General features: G+C 45.8%; 1 protein-coding gene across 5 annotated transcripts in view; it reads left to right on the forward strand.

The window, feature by feature from the left end:
* The window catches only part of RCBTB1 (RCC1 and BTB domain containing protein 1), a 324,966-nt gene that overhangs the window by 103,436 nt on the left and 203,918 nt on the right, over window positions 1-17,612 (forward strand). For all 5 annotated transcript variants that reach the window (XM_086934962.1, XM_086934964.1, XM_086934966.1 and 2 more), the window contains one exon: window positions 13,563-13,729. In XM_086934962.1, coding sequence (XP_086791088.1) covers window positions 13,563-13,729 — 167 coding nt within the window. The remainder of the gene's footprint in view (window positions 1-13,562; window positions 13,730-17,612) is intronic.

Below are 17,612 nucleotides of genomic sequence, written 5' to 3' on the forward strand. Positions count from 1 at the left end.
GATTCGCAATATATTGCAGAAATAATCAAATTGATCCCCTGGATGCTTCCATCCAGAATATCATTTGTTACCTTTTACATCTACAAAGGTCTAATTTAGCATATTCTTCCATACGCCTGCACCTTGCAGCAATTGCAGCTGCAAGGTGCAGGCGTCTGGTAGGAGCTCCTGTGAAGAGCTCCCAGTGCTTGGGATCCCGTTGCGGGCATCATCCCGGTCAGCACCCACCAGAAGCAGAAAAAGTAACTGGAACAAGTAACTGGATCACTACAAGTAACTGGATTGCTGGCCTGATCGGAGGATTGACGGAGGTTGGAGCCTGGGGAGCCCCACGACCTGCCACTGGACACTCGCCTTCGGACACCTACATCGCGTCGCCAGGACCGGGCGGCTGGGGCGCCGGGAGACTGCAGAGCCATAGCGGGTTGACGAGTCAGGCTGGTTGGCGAAGGTGGGTGCCTGCAAAACCCCTCGACCTGGCTCTGGACATTCCCCCGTCGCGTCGCCGGGACTGGGCGGCTGGGGCTCCACCGGAGGATCCGGGTACCTGCTGAGTGCAACGGGCCGGGACTGGGCGGCTGGGGCTCCACCGGAGGATCCGGGAACCTGCTGAGTGCAACGGGCCGGGACTGGGCGGCTGGGGCTCCACCGGAGGATCCGGGAACCGGCTGAGTGCAACGTGCAACCGGCACCGGGGATTGCTGATCGGACCGCACTGCAGCAGAAGGATTAGCAGCGGCACTGGGGAGCTGTGAGTGGCCCCCCTCCCCCCGACGGCTCCAAGGCAGAGGCGCGGGTTGCTGCGCCGGTTGCTGCGATCGGCGGGGAGTGGCAGAGAGGAGCCGCCTGCACCACATCATTGAATTCGCTGCGCCTTCGGAGGACCGGGAGGCGTGGGCTGTTGCGCTGGTTGAGCAGGGATCTCGAGTGAAACAGTACCGTCGGCCCAACAGCGGTGGAAGCGAGGTGGCATTAGAGGGCTGGGTGAGGCAGAAGGCTGGGTGAGGCCCTCCCCCCCCCCCCCCCCCCCCCCCGCTCCTCGGCAGAAGGGGGCTGGTGTGCCAGTGAAGCGATCAGCCCACACCTCACACATCAGACGCAGCACACTAACGGGATCAGGAGGGAAGTTTGTTGAGTGGAGCCAGCTATCGGAGGCTGGAGAGACAGTGTAATCGGAGGGCTATGAGAGAGACCCCCCTCCAGCCCTACATACAGCCCTATATACAACTCGATTAAAGATGGCAACAGCAACCTGATAATCTCTGCTGGCTGGTATATAAGGTATTTACTTCTCCCCAACCGCCTACTCACATCCTAAACTATCCCCTTTGTTCAAAATGGCTGGGGCCATAAAACTGTCGTAATAAATCCCATCGAGGCCCCTGATGTCCACGAGGCTCTTCAGCTCAACTCCTCCACACATGTCCACCAGAAGTAGAGATAAGCCTCCCTCCCAGCATGCTACGAGCAGTGCTTGCTCCAACGGAATGTGAAACTGCCCTTCCCTGTGCTTAAAGTAATAGCAGCAGACAGAGGACTAACTTCTCTATCTCCCCCAGCGGTTCGGCCATCTTGGTCTGTCTATCCCTGGCGACCTTCATTGACTAGTCATACCTCACGATCAAATGTCCACCTTACTACAGTGGTACTTTATGTATATGCCTATTTGTATCTTGCACACTTCACTTTTTAGTCAACTGTAATGCACCAAAGCTACCTCATATACTTGCATCATATGTTTACACGCAAGATTATGATAGGGTGTTCGCCTTTTACGGTGTCACTATATGTCTATATTCCTAATGGTATACTGCACATCCCACTTTCTCTGCACCTTTATACACCAATTGCTACCTCATATATTTTGGCTGCTCACTAGTGTCACTATAGGACACATATAATTTTTTTTGGTCGCAAATGTATGTTACTACTGATTAATATACCTCATTTATTTTTTGGCTGCAACTGTATGTTACTACTGATTCATATACCTCACTTATTTTTGACTACGCACTATTGTGATATAGCATATAACTTTGTTGCAACTCTATCTTGCTCTATCTTGTATGTTACTACTGATTCATATACCTCACTTATTTTTGACTACGCACTATTGTTATATAGCATATAACTTTGTTGCAACTCTATCTTGCTACTGTTTCATGCACCTCATTTATTCTGAAGCACCCATTTTTGTCTTCTCACTTTTGTCACTTTTGATTCAGGCGTTTTACTATCTGCATCAGTATTTCAGTCCAGCACATCATCAGTATTATACCTATATTTTATGCTGTACATGTTTGTTACCCACTACGACTTCACTGTAATGCACCGAATAATTGCTTTTATTGACCTGCTACAGTTATATAACCTGCTCCCATTCCAAGTGTCCATACCTTTTTGCACCAACTACTACCTCATACACTCTGGCTGCTCATTAATGCCACTGTTGTTATAGGCAATGGGTTATTAGTGCATGTGATTGTACTCTGCCCCCGTATATCATTATTGTACACCCTACATCTGTGCAACCCGCACCCACTACAGATCTTACCCCTGTTTGCATTGACTACTACAGCATACACTTTGGCCGCCCACTAGTGGTACTTCAGTCCCTGCAACCGGCGATTACCGGGCACCCTCCCACACCTACCTACTCCATCACCCCAACATGGAGCTCATCGGCAAGCACACATACAGAATCAACTACCCACCCGCACTCACCAAAAAAGCAGCTAAACGTTTTAAACACAACTTACTGAGGTCCCACCCTGAAGTACCCTTTGCAGACACCTACCACTCACCGGTCAATGGTGCAGTAAACATTGATATCATCTTCCACACCGCACGCAGTGCTCTATGGAGAAAAACGTTCCTCTCTTTACTCACCGTATCCATTACCAGGAAATCCGCTCATGGCCAAACACTCTCCATCACACCATCCCAACTCTTCCCAGGCAGAACCTCCATCACTATCTATAACAACGGGATTGTCCTAATCCAATCCACAGACAGGAACCTGGAACTACTTGACAACCTGTTCCCAACTTTCGTACAGCACCTCTCCAATCCACGGACCCCACTTAGTCCAATCACCCTTAACCCAACTCAGTCCCTAAACGACACGCACCTCTCCTCCACCACCGGCACCGCCGTCAACCACCCACCTATTGCATCCACTTCACACTCATCGATCACAGACTTTGATCTCTCCCCGACACACACCAGCCGTACCCCCCCCGTCCCACCAATACCCGGACTTCCTTTCATACCACTCCCATTCCTCTATCCCCTGACAACACAGCTCCCAACAACAACGCCTCTAACCTACCTCAGCCCCAAATGAACGCACGCCTCTCCCCTACCACCGGCACCTTAGTCATACACCCACCTACGGTTATTACCCCACACCCCTCAATCACAGACACAGTTATGTCACCCACACACACCAACCTTACCCCCTCCCCCCTTTCACCAGCCCACATTCCCATTCTTCTCACCCATGACATCACAGCTCCCACCCACAATCCGCCCAACCACGTTCAGCACCAGACCGACACGCATACAGACAAACCCTACCCCTTATTCCCCCCCACTCTCAGCCCCCACTTCCACCCATTAACCAACCACATCGAGCACGCCTCTATCACTTCAACTCCGACTTCACAAAAAAGAACATACAATCACACTTCCCCTCCCGTTCTCACCCCCCAATACCCTACATGCGCCCCCATCACCACTTATTCACGCCCATCCTCCACCATGCACTCTCCAACAACCACCAATACCCTCCCCCATACTATGTCATCCTACCACGACCTTCCAATACCCACTACCAACACGAATCCCACACTAGACTACGTTATGGCCTCCCTCCTCCAGCTCAAAGAGGACATTCACATCATCAAACAACTACTCGGCACGCATTCCAGACACTCCTCACCCACCACCCTCCTCAAGCTCAAACAAGACATGCACATCATCAAACAACTACTCTGCGCACATCCCAGACACCCCGCACCCGCCTACACCAGCACCACCCTTCCCAACAGGACCTCCACCTGGTCGGCTGACTCGTGCACTCAACGCCCCCCGCACTGGACCTCAATCCCTGTTCGCAATCGGGAAAACCGTCCCCATCGCTCCTGCAACACACTTTCGGACCTCGACACAGTTACCCTCCTCCGCTCCTACGACCCAGCTCCCCTTAACAACACACTCTCCACACTCCGCGCCATTCCAACGATTCTTCCAAATCCCCTTAGACCCCCCACGCAAACCAACAGAATGTCTATCCTTAGTAACCTGAGAAAAGTCCCCCTTTCTCTAGAACCCCCTTCCACCCTCGACACACCCCGTCTCAAATGCACCCTCCTCAACTGCAGGTTGGCCTCTAGGCACTCCTCTGCAATCGCTGATCTCATCTCATCACTGGACCTTGACCTAATCATCATGACTGAAACCTGGTTAACTGAATCCTCTACACCCATACTGGACATACTGGTTCCCCCCAACTACCACATCACCAGACTAGACCGGGTTGGTCAAAAAGGTGGGGGAATCGCATGTATACACAGGAGTAACCTCTCTGTCTTGAAAGTAACCTCTCCCTCCCTACCCTCCCTAACCTCCTGTGAATACATTTGCCTAGATATTATCAGTGAGGGCAAACCGATGTGCTCTCTACACGGCATCTACCACCCACCTGGAGACAACTTTGCCTTCTCGCAACAAATCATGGATTTGATCACTACCAATTCAGGGCGACAACACACACAAATATACCTTGGTGACTTCAACCTTCACTGGAACGATCAGAATGACGCAGTGGTAAATAGCCTTAAAAACTTCCTCGACGCCCTTGACCTCACCCAAATATGCAACAGTCCGACTCACAAGAAAGGCTCCATCATTGACCTTATCATCTCCAAAGAGGACTCTATCCAACTCGAATCTATCCAACCCTGTGACTGGTCAGATCATCACATTGTCACGTTCTTCATCAACGAAAAAGTTAAATTTAACCCGGCTCAATCCATCAAGCCCAAAGTCTGGAAAAGGGACCTGAAAAAACTCAACCCAAACTCTCTACCCCCCAACAGCTGCAATATATTACTTCCTCCCACTGGCGTTACGGATGTTCAATCCTTGACGGATCACTACCTCAACGCGATGACCTCCATAGTTAACGAGGCTGCACCTATGCAGCTAAAAAGAGCATCCACAAAGATGTCCAATCCTTGGTACGACGGGAGTCTCAATGACGATAGACGGGCCATGCGAATGGCAGAGCGCACTTGGAGATCAGCCCCCTTCGCACTGCACTTAAAAACGCTGAAGAAAAAGAGAAATGCCTACTTCAGGAAAATAAAACGCTCAAAATCAGATTTCTTCAGCCGCCAGCTCGACCAAGCCAAAAATCGTCCGAGAAAGCTGTTTGAGCTAATCAGAACACAATCCAAGGAACAACCCCAACCTCTCAGCACTCTTGGCGAAGCACCCTCCTGTGAAGACTTCGCTTCTTTCTTTATCCAAAAAACCGACAACATAAAGAACGATCTCCTCATTGATGTAAGTCTCTACCCCAAACCCCTCTGCACAGCACCCACTGAACCTAAAAACAATGCTACATGGTCATCCTTTGCCACCTACTCGGAAGAAGAAATTGGTAGACTACTCAGCACTGTGAAACCAGCCAACCACCTCTCAGACCCCCTTCCTGCCAACGCTGTCAAAGACCTTACCCCGTCGCTCCTCCCACTCTGGACTAAAATTATCAACAGCTCACTTCAACAAGGGACCATCCCCGACTCCCTCAAAGTTGGACAAGTCACACCGCTACTAAAGAAACCTACAGCCGACCCCTCTGATCTAAATAATTACCGTCCCATTACCAATATTCCGACTCTTGCCAAATTGCTGGAAAAATGCGCACAAACTCAATTGACTAGACACATTAATCAGTTTGATCTGCTCAACCCCCATCAATCAGGCTTCAGAGCGGACCACAGTACAGAAACTGCTATGATTCACATAATTGACGATGCCCTCCAAATCTTGGACCAAAACGATACCTGCCTCCTTATCCTTCTGGATCTCTCTTCTGCATTCGACACCGTCAAACATGAGAACTTACTCGAGCTCTTAAACACAAGAATGGGTATATCTGGAACTGTGCTCAAGTGGTTTACGTCCTTTTTACACAACAGAACGCAGAAATTCAAGAGTAACAACTTGATGTCTTCTCCAATACCGGTATCGCTAGGCGTCCCACAAGGATCCTCCCTATCCCCAACTTTGTTTAACCTAGTTATGGAACCTCTCACCACCTTGCTACAGGCATCCAATATTCAATTCCACATGTACGCCGATGACACCCAACTTTATCTCAAAGTACAATCACCCAAAGACATTATGCTCTTGAACTCAACGATCAGAAGCACCCAATCATGGTTGGCCGCTAATCATCTCAAACTCAATGCTCTTAAAACAGAGTTCCTCTTGATCTCACCCCCTGCGAAGATCACTACCACACAAACCTGGCTTAAACACCTAACCGCACTCAATGTTCACCCCACTATCGTAGACTCAGCAAAATCTCTAGGCATAACACTTGACACCAACCTCAACATGCAGGAACACATCAACAAAGCAACTAAGGGGGCGAACTACCAGATCAATACCCTAAGGAAACTCAAACCCTTCCTTCCAGCCAAAGATTTCCAAACTGCGGTACAAGCTCTAGTCATCCCCCGAATAGATTACGGCAGCATCGCCCTCTGCGGTCTCCCCCTAACTACCACGGCACCCATAAGAGCTTCTCTAAACGCCGCAGCGAGACTCATCACCGGATCAAAAAAGCACTCACACATTTCCCCTGACCTGAGAGCCCTGAACTGGCTGCCTTTTGAAGCCAGAATACATCTGAAAATCGCCTGCATCACGCACAAGGCGGTCCACCTGAGATCACCCGGATATCTCGCCCAGAAGCTGACGATTTCCGGAGGCTCTAGAAACACCAGAGGTACAAACAATCTCTTGCTAAAGCCCCAAAGATTCCGCAAGGAAAAAACGTATAAACGCTCCTTCTCAGGAATGGCACCCAGGATCTGGAACTCACTCCCCACTGAAATCAGGCTCATCTCCTCTACCATACTTTTTAAGAAAGAAGTAAAAGCTATCCTCATGGCTAAATACACTTGAATTATTACTGAGGATGATATTACAGACGTTGGACCATTCAGATCTATTGTGCTTTTCTACATTTTTGTATGACTCGTGTTACTGACCTGTCTAAGTGTTTACGCTATCAATTATTTGTATTTGTTTCATTATTGATGTATTTGGATTACTATGTTCCCACATGTACCTTCCCCACCCCAGTTGTTATTTACTCACACGCTCTTCCTTTGTCTGTAAAGCGCTCTGATATCTGCAAAGATCCTGTTCGCGCTATATAAAACTTTCAAAATAAATAAATAAATAAATTTACAAAACAGACAACATCTGTCTCTCTTCAGAGTGCCTGCAATCAAATCATTCATGGAAGAATTAAAAAGAATAATCCCACCCAGGTTGCCACCTTCTCCTGTGTGGAACCTGAACAATGTCCTTACAAGACTCATGGGACCCCCTTTCGAGCCTCTACATAAATGTGAACTGCAATTCCTAACATGGAAAACCGCTTTCCTTGTTGCAATTGCCTCTCTTAGAAGAGTAAGTGAGATACAAGCTTTCACTATACAAGAACCATTTTTTCAAATACATCCTAACAAAGTGGTTCTTAGAGCTAATCCAAAATTTATTCCAAAGGTCATCACTCCTTTTCACTTAAATCAATCCGTAGAGTTACCTGTGTTTTTCCAAAACTCAGACTCTGTAACAGAAAGGGCTTTACACACTGTAGCTCTTCTATACTATATAGATAGAACTAAAACTTTTAGGAAAACAAAACAACTGTTTGTATCTTTCTCTCCTCCACACAAAGGCAACCCCATCTCTTAAGGTGGGATCGCAAGGTGGATTGTGAAGTGTATACAAATATGCTATCTAAAGGCTAAACGTACATTAACAGTTCCTCCTAGCCTGCACTCCACTCGCAAGCTAGGAGACTCTATGACTTTCTTAGGAAACATACCCCTAGAGGACACATATGCAAGGCAGCAACTTGGTCTACACCACACACCTTCACTAAACACTATTGTGTTGATGTGCAAGCCAAGCAGCAAGCTGCAGTAGGCCAAGTTTTCCTTAAAACTCTCTTTCAAACCACTGCAACGGACCACCGTTAAGGGAGACACTGCTGTACGATCAATGCTAAGTGTACAATCTGCTGCTCATATGCCTCGAACGGAAAATGCTACTTACCAGTATGCATCTGTTCGTGACATGTAGAGCTGCAGAGTTGTACACGCCCTCCCGCCTCCCCGGGACTTGTATCCGTTCCAGTTTTTCATCTTACTTAGATGCACACGCGTGGACATCCTTTTTTCTTTACTTATACTAACTCCATCATTTCCCATCATGGCGAAAAACAATCTAAGGATGGAGCCGATGCCCATGCGCAGTATTGTCCAAGGGAGGAGTCACCTATCTCGTGACTACAAAGACTTCTTCCAAGACAACAACCTGCAATCATCCGAGCCCAACTCCAGGTGGCGATCTAGTGCTACGTGTACAACTCTGCAGCTCTACATGCCAAGAACAGATGCATGCTGGTAAGTAGCATTTTCCTTACCATGTAAGCATGTGTTTGTGACATGTAGTGCTGTAGATTCACATGCATCCATCCTCCTCGGAAGCCTTCTGTTGTTGTAGCTGCTTTCTTTTCTTTTACTTTTCTTCTTTGCTGCTGTTTTTCTTGCATGGTCATCCTTGCACATTTTCATGCTCCGTCTCCATCCTCCCCCATCGTGTGGGAAATCTAACAATGTAGTTGATACCCATTCACATTACCAGTCATAGGAGGAGTCCTTATACCTCGTGACTCGAACGAGTGCTTCGAAGGTGAACATGTTCTAAACGGCTAAGCTATATAATATATATGTATATTTTTTTAAAGCTTATACCTACTTCTTCCTCTGGTCTTTTGACGTGTCATTCACAATTTCCTTCAATCTTTCAGTCTTCCACAGCATGCAAAATGGGCCAATGGGACAGCCTCTCTTTACTGTGACTTGCAACATTATATCAGAGCAGTAGTGCATTTCAGTGCAAGGCCTGGTGGCATTGCATCTTTAAACAGCAGCATGTTTTACTTGTATTACTTCAAAATGTTTCATTCCTTCCTTCATAGGTTGGCAAAAAAAGTCAGATCTATTGGCTTTAAAAAAAAAATTAAAAAAAAGTTTAGAGTTTTCTACAGCGAGACCTCGACCCGAAGATATCGGGTATCGGAGAGCTTTACATGAGCACCAGTTTAATTACAGATGGACACATTCATTTTTGTTAGGCACAGGGAGATTTAGTGTTTTGCCCAGAATCACAGGATGTTGAGCGTTGCTCCCGAGACTCGAACCCGGTTCCCCAGCTTTGAGGTAGACTGCTCTATCCATAAAGTTACATCCTCTCCCCGGCCTTGCCAGTGCTTGTTCCCGCTATTTTTTGCTGAATATGCTTCCAATAAAAAGTGTGAAAAAATTATTGCACCATCATGCCCAGTCCGAACCTATTGCCTTTGTCAATGTTTGTTTGCTTATGTGGACAGTTTCAGCCTCTTTATAAGCTGCAGGTTACCACACCAACATATCCCTGGACCACTGGTTTAAAAGAGCACATTCAAAGTAAAATCAAAAGGACACCTCTGCAAAGCACAGCAGGACTGCTAATATTTATTGGTTTTTAATGTAAACACAAAACAGCTAGCCTAAAATCATCTCTAGAGATGAGAAGTCTCGAAGATAGCTTTGAGACAAAGAGAGCAACCGTGAAGCCTACAGAGGAGAGATTTCAAGAACTTTAAAGCTCAGTTTGCACAGGGTAAATTGTATTCACCCCTTACAGAGGTGTCTATTAGTTTCATGTTGCATACCACGAATAGAAATGTTGTTACATGGAGCAGGCCAGGTACAGCTCAACAACAGTTGCAAGTTCTCCTAGATCTTGTGATAGGAATGATGGTGTTAAAGCAGCATTTTCAAGTGCCAGCATACGAATACACATGTTTCACTCTCCAACCAGAAAGCTGAAGTTTGCAACGTCACCACCAAGGACACTAGACAAAAAATGAAAAAACTTCACACTTGCCATACTGTCGCAGAGACTAATCTGAAGCGATATTTAGTCCGTGTTCACACACAAACCACCATCTTCTTGAAGAAAGGAAGAAGAACAAGATCTCAGCTGCTGTGATGAGAAACCCAGAGGCCATGGAATAGATATTGAAACAAAAATGTACTATACAAGGCGAACATTGTGATGAGCAGCATCCCTAAGAAAATAGATGTGTGTTACAAGTGATAAGCTAGTTGTATAATTGTATGTAAGGAAATGATGCAAATGCATGTTTGCCATTTTGTACAGCTGTAAATGCTGTAAATTTGCCATCTGGTACTGACTAGCCTTGGCAAACCATTTTCAATAGTCTGGTCACGTATATTCTAGCTATATTTTCCACTAATGAATCTGATGCGAACCCTGGACATCAAGCTAAGACAGACAGGCTTAGGGGCGGGCCAGACTACTTTGAATGACAGACTTTTCAGAAAGGTAGCAGTCATGGCTCGCATCTCCATATCCAAGATGATCATGCCCCCCGGACTCCTATATGTTTTGTAAATCTCACTGTCATGATACTGTTTTGTTGGTTTAACCACTTGGATTCCCTACTCCGAAAACTGATATGGGACGAAAGGTGGAAACCTACATCGTCCTTCAGACATTGGTGACTTTGGGCTCTGCATGTCCCCTCGTGAAGTGGCTTTATAGAGCTTGAGATGATCATGAAACTGCTGGTAAGGTTTCGGGGGAGGGTGGGAAACATTACTGGACAGAGACCTGTCGGACACGAAATGGGTTAGGATTGTGAGGATCCCTAAGCCTATTTCTAGGAATAGTAAATTTAAATGTGTCCAATTTAATTACCTACACATGACTTATTTGCCCCCCTGTAGACTGCAGGTCTTGTATGGAGCAGATCTGCATACTTGTCTCAGATGTATGGAGCCAGAGGCTGGGTCTGAACACATGATGTGGAGCTGCCCGGGGTTACAAGGTTTCTGGAATACTGTAGTTGCCACACTTAATGGGGTGCTAGATCGCTCGCTCCCTTGCACAGCCGAAGTTTGCCTCTTAGAATTGTTCCCTAGACCCAAAGTGCGCAAGGTTGGCACTAGATTTGTGGACCTGACTTTGGCCTTGGCTAGAAGAAGTAAAGAAATGCGATAGAAGGCTGGGGCGGGTCCAACGGTGGGGACATGAGAAGGGGATATGGACATATGGGCCAGAGCAGAAGATAGAGCACTAATTAGGGAGGATGCACGGGGGAATAAGGTGTCGCCCACTAGCGGGCCTTTGGACAGAGGGGCTTGGAGCTTGGGACAACAGGAATGATGGTAATGTGAGCGAAATTGTAGATGGCCCTCCACAAGGTAAGTGTACCGCGGCATTCCCTTGATTTGGTCTAGATGCCGAACAGGAAACTGTTTGATTGGGGGGGACTTTTGCTGTGGTGCCTTCCTTTCCTCCCCTTGCAATTCTCAATTGTCAATATATGCATAGAGTACTTAAGAGTTACAATCCATAGACTCACTATGGGTTTTATTTGTCTACACTACGGCTTAGTATCATACACAATATGAGGTTCATTGAGACCTGGGTTATTGTATAAATCTATTGTTCCTATGAAATGGTCTTTGATTACTTTAAAACCATTCTATGTCACTATCCTTTCCATGCTGGCAGTAGATTTGACTAGGCACTGGAAATGTAATCTGATATGCTCCAATATGTATATCTTTTACTGACCCTTGTTCTTATATGCATGTGTGTACCATTCGCCTCAAATTTCACAAACATTTTTTTAAAAAAATGTATGTTTAAATTGGGTCCTTATAATCTATTTGGTTTGTTGCCCATATTCTACTCTTCCAAATGACTGAGCGCTACCGACTTTTTGCATGTGCTTTCTAGAACATAGGGGCATTGACAAACATCATCAAAGTTGTGATGGTAATTTGTACAAATGTCATGAAGGAGATGAATTATTGAGGAGTGGAAGATGCTGCCATGCACAGAATGAGAATTAGTAATAAGGGAGTGGATGGAGAGTCTTTCGAATTTACAATGTGAAACATGTTTTATTTGACTTATAGTCTGACTCTGTATTGCCATGTGGTTCCTGGAATCCTGCTTCGCTCATGTTAATACTGAACATCATACTTATTCGAATATAAAATTATTCACATGGCATTACTTATTATTGCCTGTGCTATAATTATAATTTTAGAAGTACGCTGTACATGTTTTGTTATTCGGTGATTCTTCTCAGGATTCAGGCTGCACATTTTGTCCTGAGTTTCCTAGAATTCATAACAACATGGTGTACTGTTTTCTCTGTTCGGTCAGCAACAACTCCTAATTATTTAGACATAATACAGTAGCACAGCTGCAATCTTCCAACACAACAGTTCCTATCATATAATCTGTGACTCTAGTAGAATGAACACCCGCAGAACCTGACATGCAGCCATGAGTAAACTGAGTTTACACTCATGATGCGAACTACCTAACCATATACACCAGGTATGAGGTCTGTTATATATCCCTTTGCTTACACAGTAAGGATAGGCCTAGACAGAAAAATAATTTGCCATGGTTGGCATATTTATTTTATATAGGCTGATAGTAATGCTAATTATTTTGTTTTGTTGTATGTCTAGTGATTGCTGCACATTTGCTTCATTATGGACTACGATAGTTTCAATAAATATATTGTAAACCTTATTTTGTGTCTTCTGTTTACTAAGGTCATGGCATGAGTGAGAGATAAAAGGTGTTGATCAGTTTCCAAAGTTCCCTTGGCGACTAGAGGCTATTTTATAGAGTGCCAAAATCACCTGCTACTCTGGGAAGGTTAGGAGTTCAGGTGAAGCACTGTGAGCTAGCCAGAATTTGGGGCGACAGGTACTGATGGGGTAGACAGGACGTCAGAATGTAGGGACTGTGTCTGTCATCCCAAGGCACAATTCTGCTTTGCCAGCAGAATCCCTGAGACAATAGGTTTGCTTGCCTTATCTGAGTATAGCTAAAGAAAAAAAGTCATACTGCCATTACAGGTTCATAATAATGTTTGATAATGCATCAATTTTTTGGCTGCTAGCAAAAGCATTTTTAAATAACCTGTCAAAAGCTGCAAATCGCTTTTAATCATACTATGTGTTACCAAGCTACCTCATATCTGACGCTCTGAAATGCAGCCTCATGTCTTCATGTCTAATAACACACCATTTTATATGTGCTGTTTGACATTTGCCAAGAATTTCTGATTTTCACTGGCCCCGCCGTTGCATAAATCTTGTGTGTGGCATTTGCTTTATTGTAATAAGTCTATTACATTCATACAGATGGCGAAGTGTATGCATGGGGACATAATGGATATAGTCAACTTGGAAATGGAACTACAAACCAGGGGATCTCTCCTGTCCAGGTCTGCACCAACCTGCTCATTAAGAAAGCACTAGATGTCTCATGCGGCTCCCATCACTCCATGGTGCTTACATCTGATGGAGAGGTACAGTAGGAAGCTCTGCAGCTGTGGTCATTCTAGGGTACATTTCTTGGATTTGTAGCACTTACTTGCAGTATAGAAGGCCCAAGCTTAAAGTGAAACTTTTTGACTGCCTCTTTTTCTTACTTTTTGTAACAACATACTCCACTTGTGCCTACAAAGCATGATGTTTGACAGTGTCTAGCATTGTGTGGCTTTATAGCATTGCGTACAATCAGTTTATCCTGGAGATTACTTAAAAATGAAACTTCTGATGGATACTTCAAGCCGCAGATTCCTCACCTTTCGACTATCTCCCCGTGGCCAGATGGAACCAGATAATTTTCCACCAACGCTTCCTCGAGATGGTTAATGACATCGTCCGACTCCATGCTGGCTCAGTTCAATCAATCGGGGTTGTAAGCGCACTACTCACCTGTGAGGGTCTCAAGGCGCTGGGGCCGCCCTGCAAGTAAATAAGTAGAGCCGCATATAATCCACACCCATGCACGATGATGTCTGTTCCTTTCTGTCTGCGCCATCCGATTTGAATCCTTAGCCCAGCTGGTTCTTATGCATTTTTGTTCCTCGGGCTATCATTGACACCACAGCAAATCGAGGTCTCCAAGAAAGCCATAGGCAGGGCAACTGGGATTATGTGGCAAGAGGGCCAAATTATGCATCAGAGTTGACTAAATTATGTGGCAAGAATAGGCAAAATATGTGGTGTCATGCTTCAATATTTTCTAATTTGTCCACTTGTTAACATACAACATTGTACCTCAGTAGTACCAGTTTAATACACAAATAAAGAAATAAGTAACAGAAAGGTGAACAGTCAACCTTTGCAAACGGCCTTCCACTGTTTTTTTAGTAACTTTTGAACCGTAAGAATTAGAAACATTTTTGGGTTGTTAAAATCTACAGATTATGCAGCGGATGCTGGATTATGTGGCAAATGCGGGAAAATGCGGGCACAATTGCATAATTACAGTGAGCCAGGCCATAGTGCAACTCTTTTGTTTGTTTCTGAATCCCTCTGTTATGCTTTAGCCCCAGAGAACCTGCTGGGTTGCTGTTGGTGGGCGCCCCCCCTCACCAATACCATCTAGCTTCGTTGGACTCCTACCTGGGCCCATACTGATCCCATTACATCCTTCCACAGGTGGCTATCAATGACCAGGTGCCAACATCCACCTCAGACCTCTGAACTGATGTTGATCCGAGCGGGACGCAATCATTTGTCTTACTACTTTATTCTAACCCTTTGTCTCTACTGCAAGCAACTATCAACAGAGGTTCAAATCTCTTTTTGTCTCTTGGCTCTGACCCTGTATCAGAGATAGAAGCACCCCAGCATACTGATGATGATGGGGATGGTTTGCGTCCTCCTCACTGTACTGATGATGGCCAATACTTTGCCTTGCAAAAGGCAGTCAGCTTGACCACTCTCCTCAAATGGAGGTTGACTTGCCACATGGACCACCAAGAGAGGAGTGTGCCTCATTTATGATGGAGGTTTGGAGGGCCGCTGAGGTGCTCAATTTGCAGTTACCCTCCATTGAGACCAAGACAAATGGTCTAATGTAGATTGTCCAACCCAGCCCAGTGACATCAGAGTATTTGCTCCCTTTCAGTGATGCCCTTATGATGGCTACATGGTCAACACCATAATGTTCTCTGTCTTGTAGTCAACAAGTAGCCAGGTGACAAAGGCCTGCGCCCACTGATCCAGATTTCCTTATAAAGAATCATACCCCAGAAAGTTTAATTGTGCCGGCTTTGACCAGTAACGTTAAGCTTAGCTCCTTTCTGACTAATCTCAATAGAGAGTCCAAATGGTTTGACGGTTTGGAAAACAGATGTTTTTTTCTGAGAGCTTGACACGGTCGTCCATAAGCTCAGTCCTGATTTTTGACCACTACATGAAGACCTTATTGCATATGGCCAGTTAGATCCTGCTGGTGGTCCTGGAAGACATTAGATCCTTGGGAATCATGCAGTAAAATATGTTATCTCTGCTAGTTTAGACACCAAAGACTGCATTGGTAAAGCAGTTTGCACCAGACTCCTGCTTTAATTGCACACCAGGGCACGTTTGACTGGGTCTCCTAGGAATGTGCAAGCTTCACTGATGACTTGCCCTTCAATAGGTCCAGGCTCTTCGAAGAGATGATGAACTTTGTGCTGGAAAGTTTCAAAGTCAATCAAGCCACTGCACATTACTTGGTTCTATGTTTCACTGTCAGTACTGCAAATGTGAGGCTATTTAAGGCATTTAGAGCAGAGACAACTGCATCCTCCTGAGCTGGTGATGCAGCAGACCCTTCAATCATTTCATGGCAGTGAAAGTGGCACCGTCAAACGTTGCACAGGACAGCAGATATACCAGGCCTCCAACTCTTCTTTTCGCACTGCAACAATTACCAAGCCACTTTGGTTTGTCCTTAAAGACTCATCCCTAGTGAGAGGGAGCCAGAATTCATTGTTTCGTCCCAGGTTGGCAATCCTTCACATCTGACGGATGGATCTTTCAGATTGTCCAAAGGGACTATGCCTTGCCTTTCATTTCCTCTTCAACACTCCTTCCTGCTACACCAGAACAAATTTAGGAGGAGCATCTGTCCATCCTGCTGCACGAGGTACAACGCTTGTCCTTCAAGGGTGCCATCAGATGACTGTCCTAGACCGTTGCTCATGCATTGCCTTCCCACAGAAGTACACATTCTGGATGCTCGCATTGGCTTGAATTCTACCTGCCCTGGACCAGGAGACTGGATGGTGTCCCTGGACTTGCTGAATACGTACTTTCATGCATCTCTCCTGAAGTCCCACAGGCATTTCCTGTGATTCAAGATGGGCCAATAACACTTTCAGTTTGCTGTGCTACCTTCGGTCTCACCTCAGGCCTTTTGGGTGTTCATAAAAGTCATGGCGGTGGTTGCTGCCCATATTCAGAATGTCTGGCATGCCGCAATTAGTTGTCGACCACCTCTGAAGAATCGCAGAACCCTTAAAATTGTTTAGTTTCACAGTAAATGAGTCCAAGTATAATTCCCTCAGAGAGGCTTCCATTCATTGGGGTGATGCTAGACAGGGTGAATTTCTAGGCCTTTCCTCCACCACAGCAATGCTGGGGCATTCAGACTATGATATTGGTGTTTTGAGTTTGGTCCTGGGTCTTGGTGAGATTAGAATGGAGGGTTCTTGTTTTCCTGGCCTGGTGCTCACTACTTATCCACAGCACTAGGTGTCACATGTGGGCCGTGCTATAGAACCCTGAATGTCACTGGGCCCAGCGTCAAGGATGTCTCTACGACTCCATTCAGACCTCAAGAGAGATGGCCCAAGATTTTCAATAGTTGCTGACCGATCCCAATCTGTCCTGCCGCAGGCTGCTCTTCCTCGCCAACCCAGAACTCACAGTTGTGACGGTTGACGGACTGTTGTTTATTCTTTCTTTAGCCCAGCATGGCCTTGCAGTGGGCACTGTAGATTGTTATTTGTCTGAAGCCTTTCTGCTTTTGCCAGCTGTTCTCATTTAAATCACCAGTTAAGATGCAGGTTTGAGACACCTGTTTCTTCTCAATCGTTGGAGATGCACCAGTAAACTTGGTCTTGATCTTTATTTGTATGCCCTTCAAGCCTATGTATTGTTGCTCACTTGCTCTCTTAACCCTGATCTTTCTTCCTCATTGCAAATTACGTCACTTCATTGTGAAATTCAGCTACTCTCAGTGCTTCTGCCCTTCATCACCTTTTTTAAGGACAAATTGATGTGGAAAACCATGATGGCCTTTTTACCAAAGGTTGTGACTCCACATTTGATAGTTGATTACTCTGCCAGCATTCTTTGCTCCTGTCACCCCTTAAAAGAGGAGTAGAAGCTCCATCAGGTGCACTCAGG

The sequence above is a fragment of the Lissotriton vulgaris genome, chromosome 8 (genome assembly GCF_964263255.1).
Source record: "Lissotriton vulgaris chromosome 8, aLisVul1.2, whole genome shotgun sequence".
Taxonomy (NCBI): domain Eukaryota; kingdom Metazoa; phylum Chordata; class Amphibia; order Caudata; family Salamandridae; genus Lissotriton; species Lissotriton vulgaris.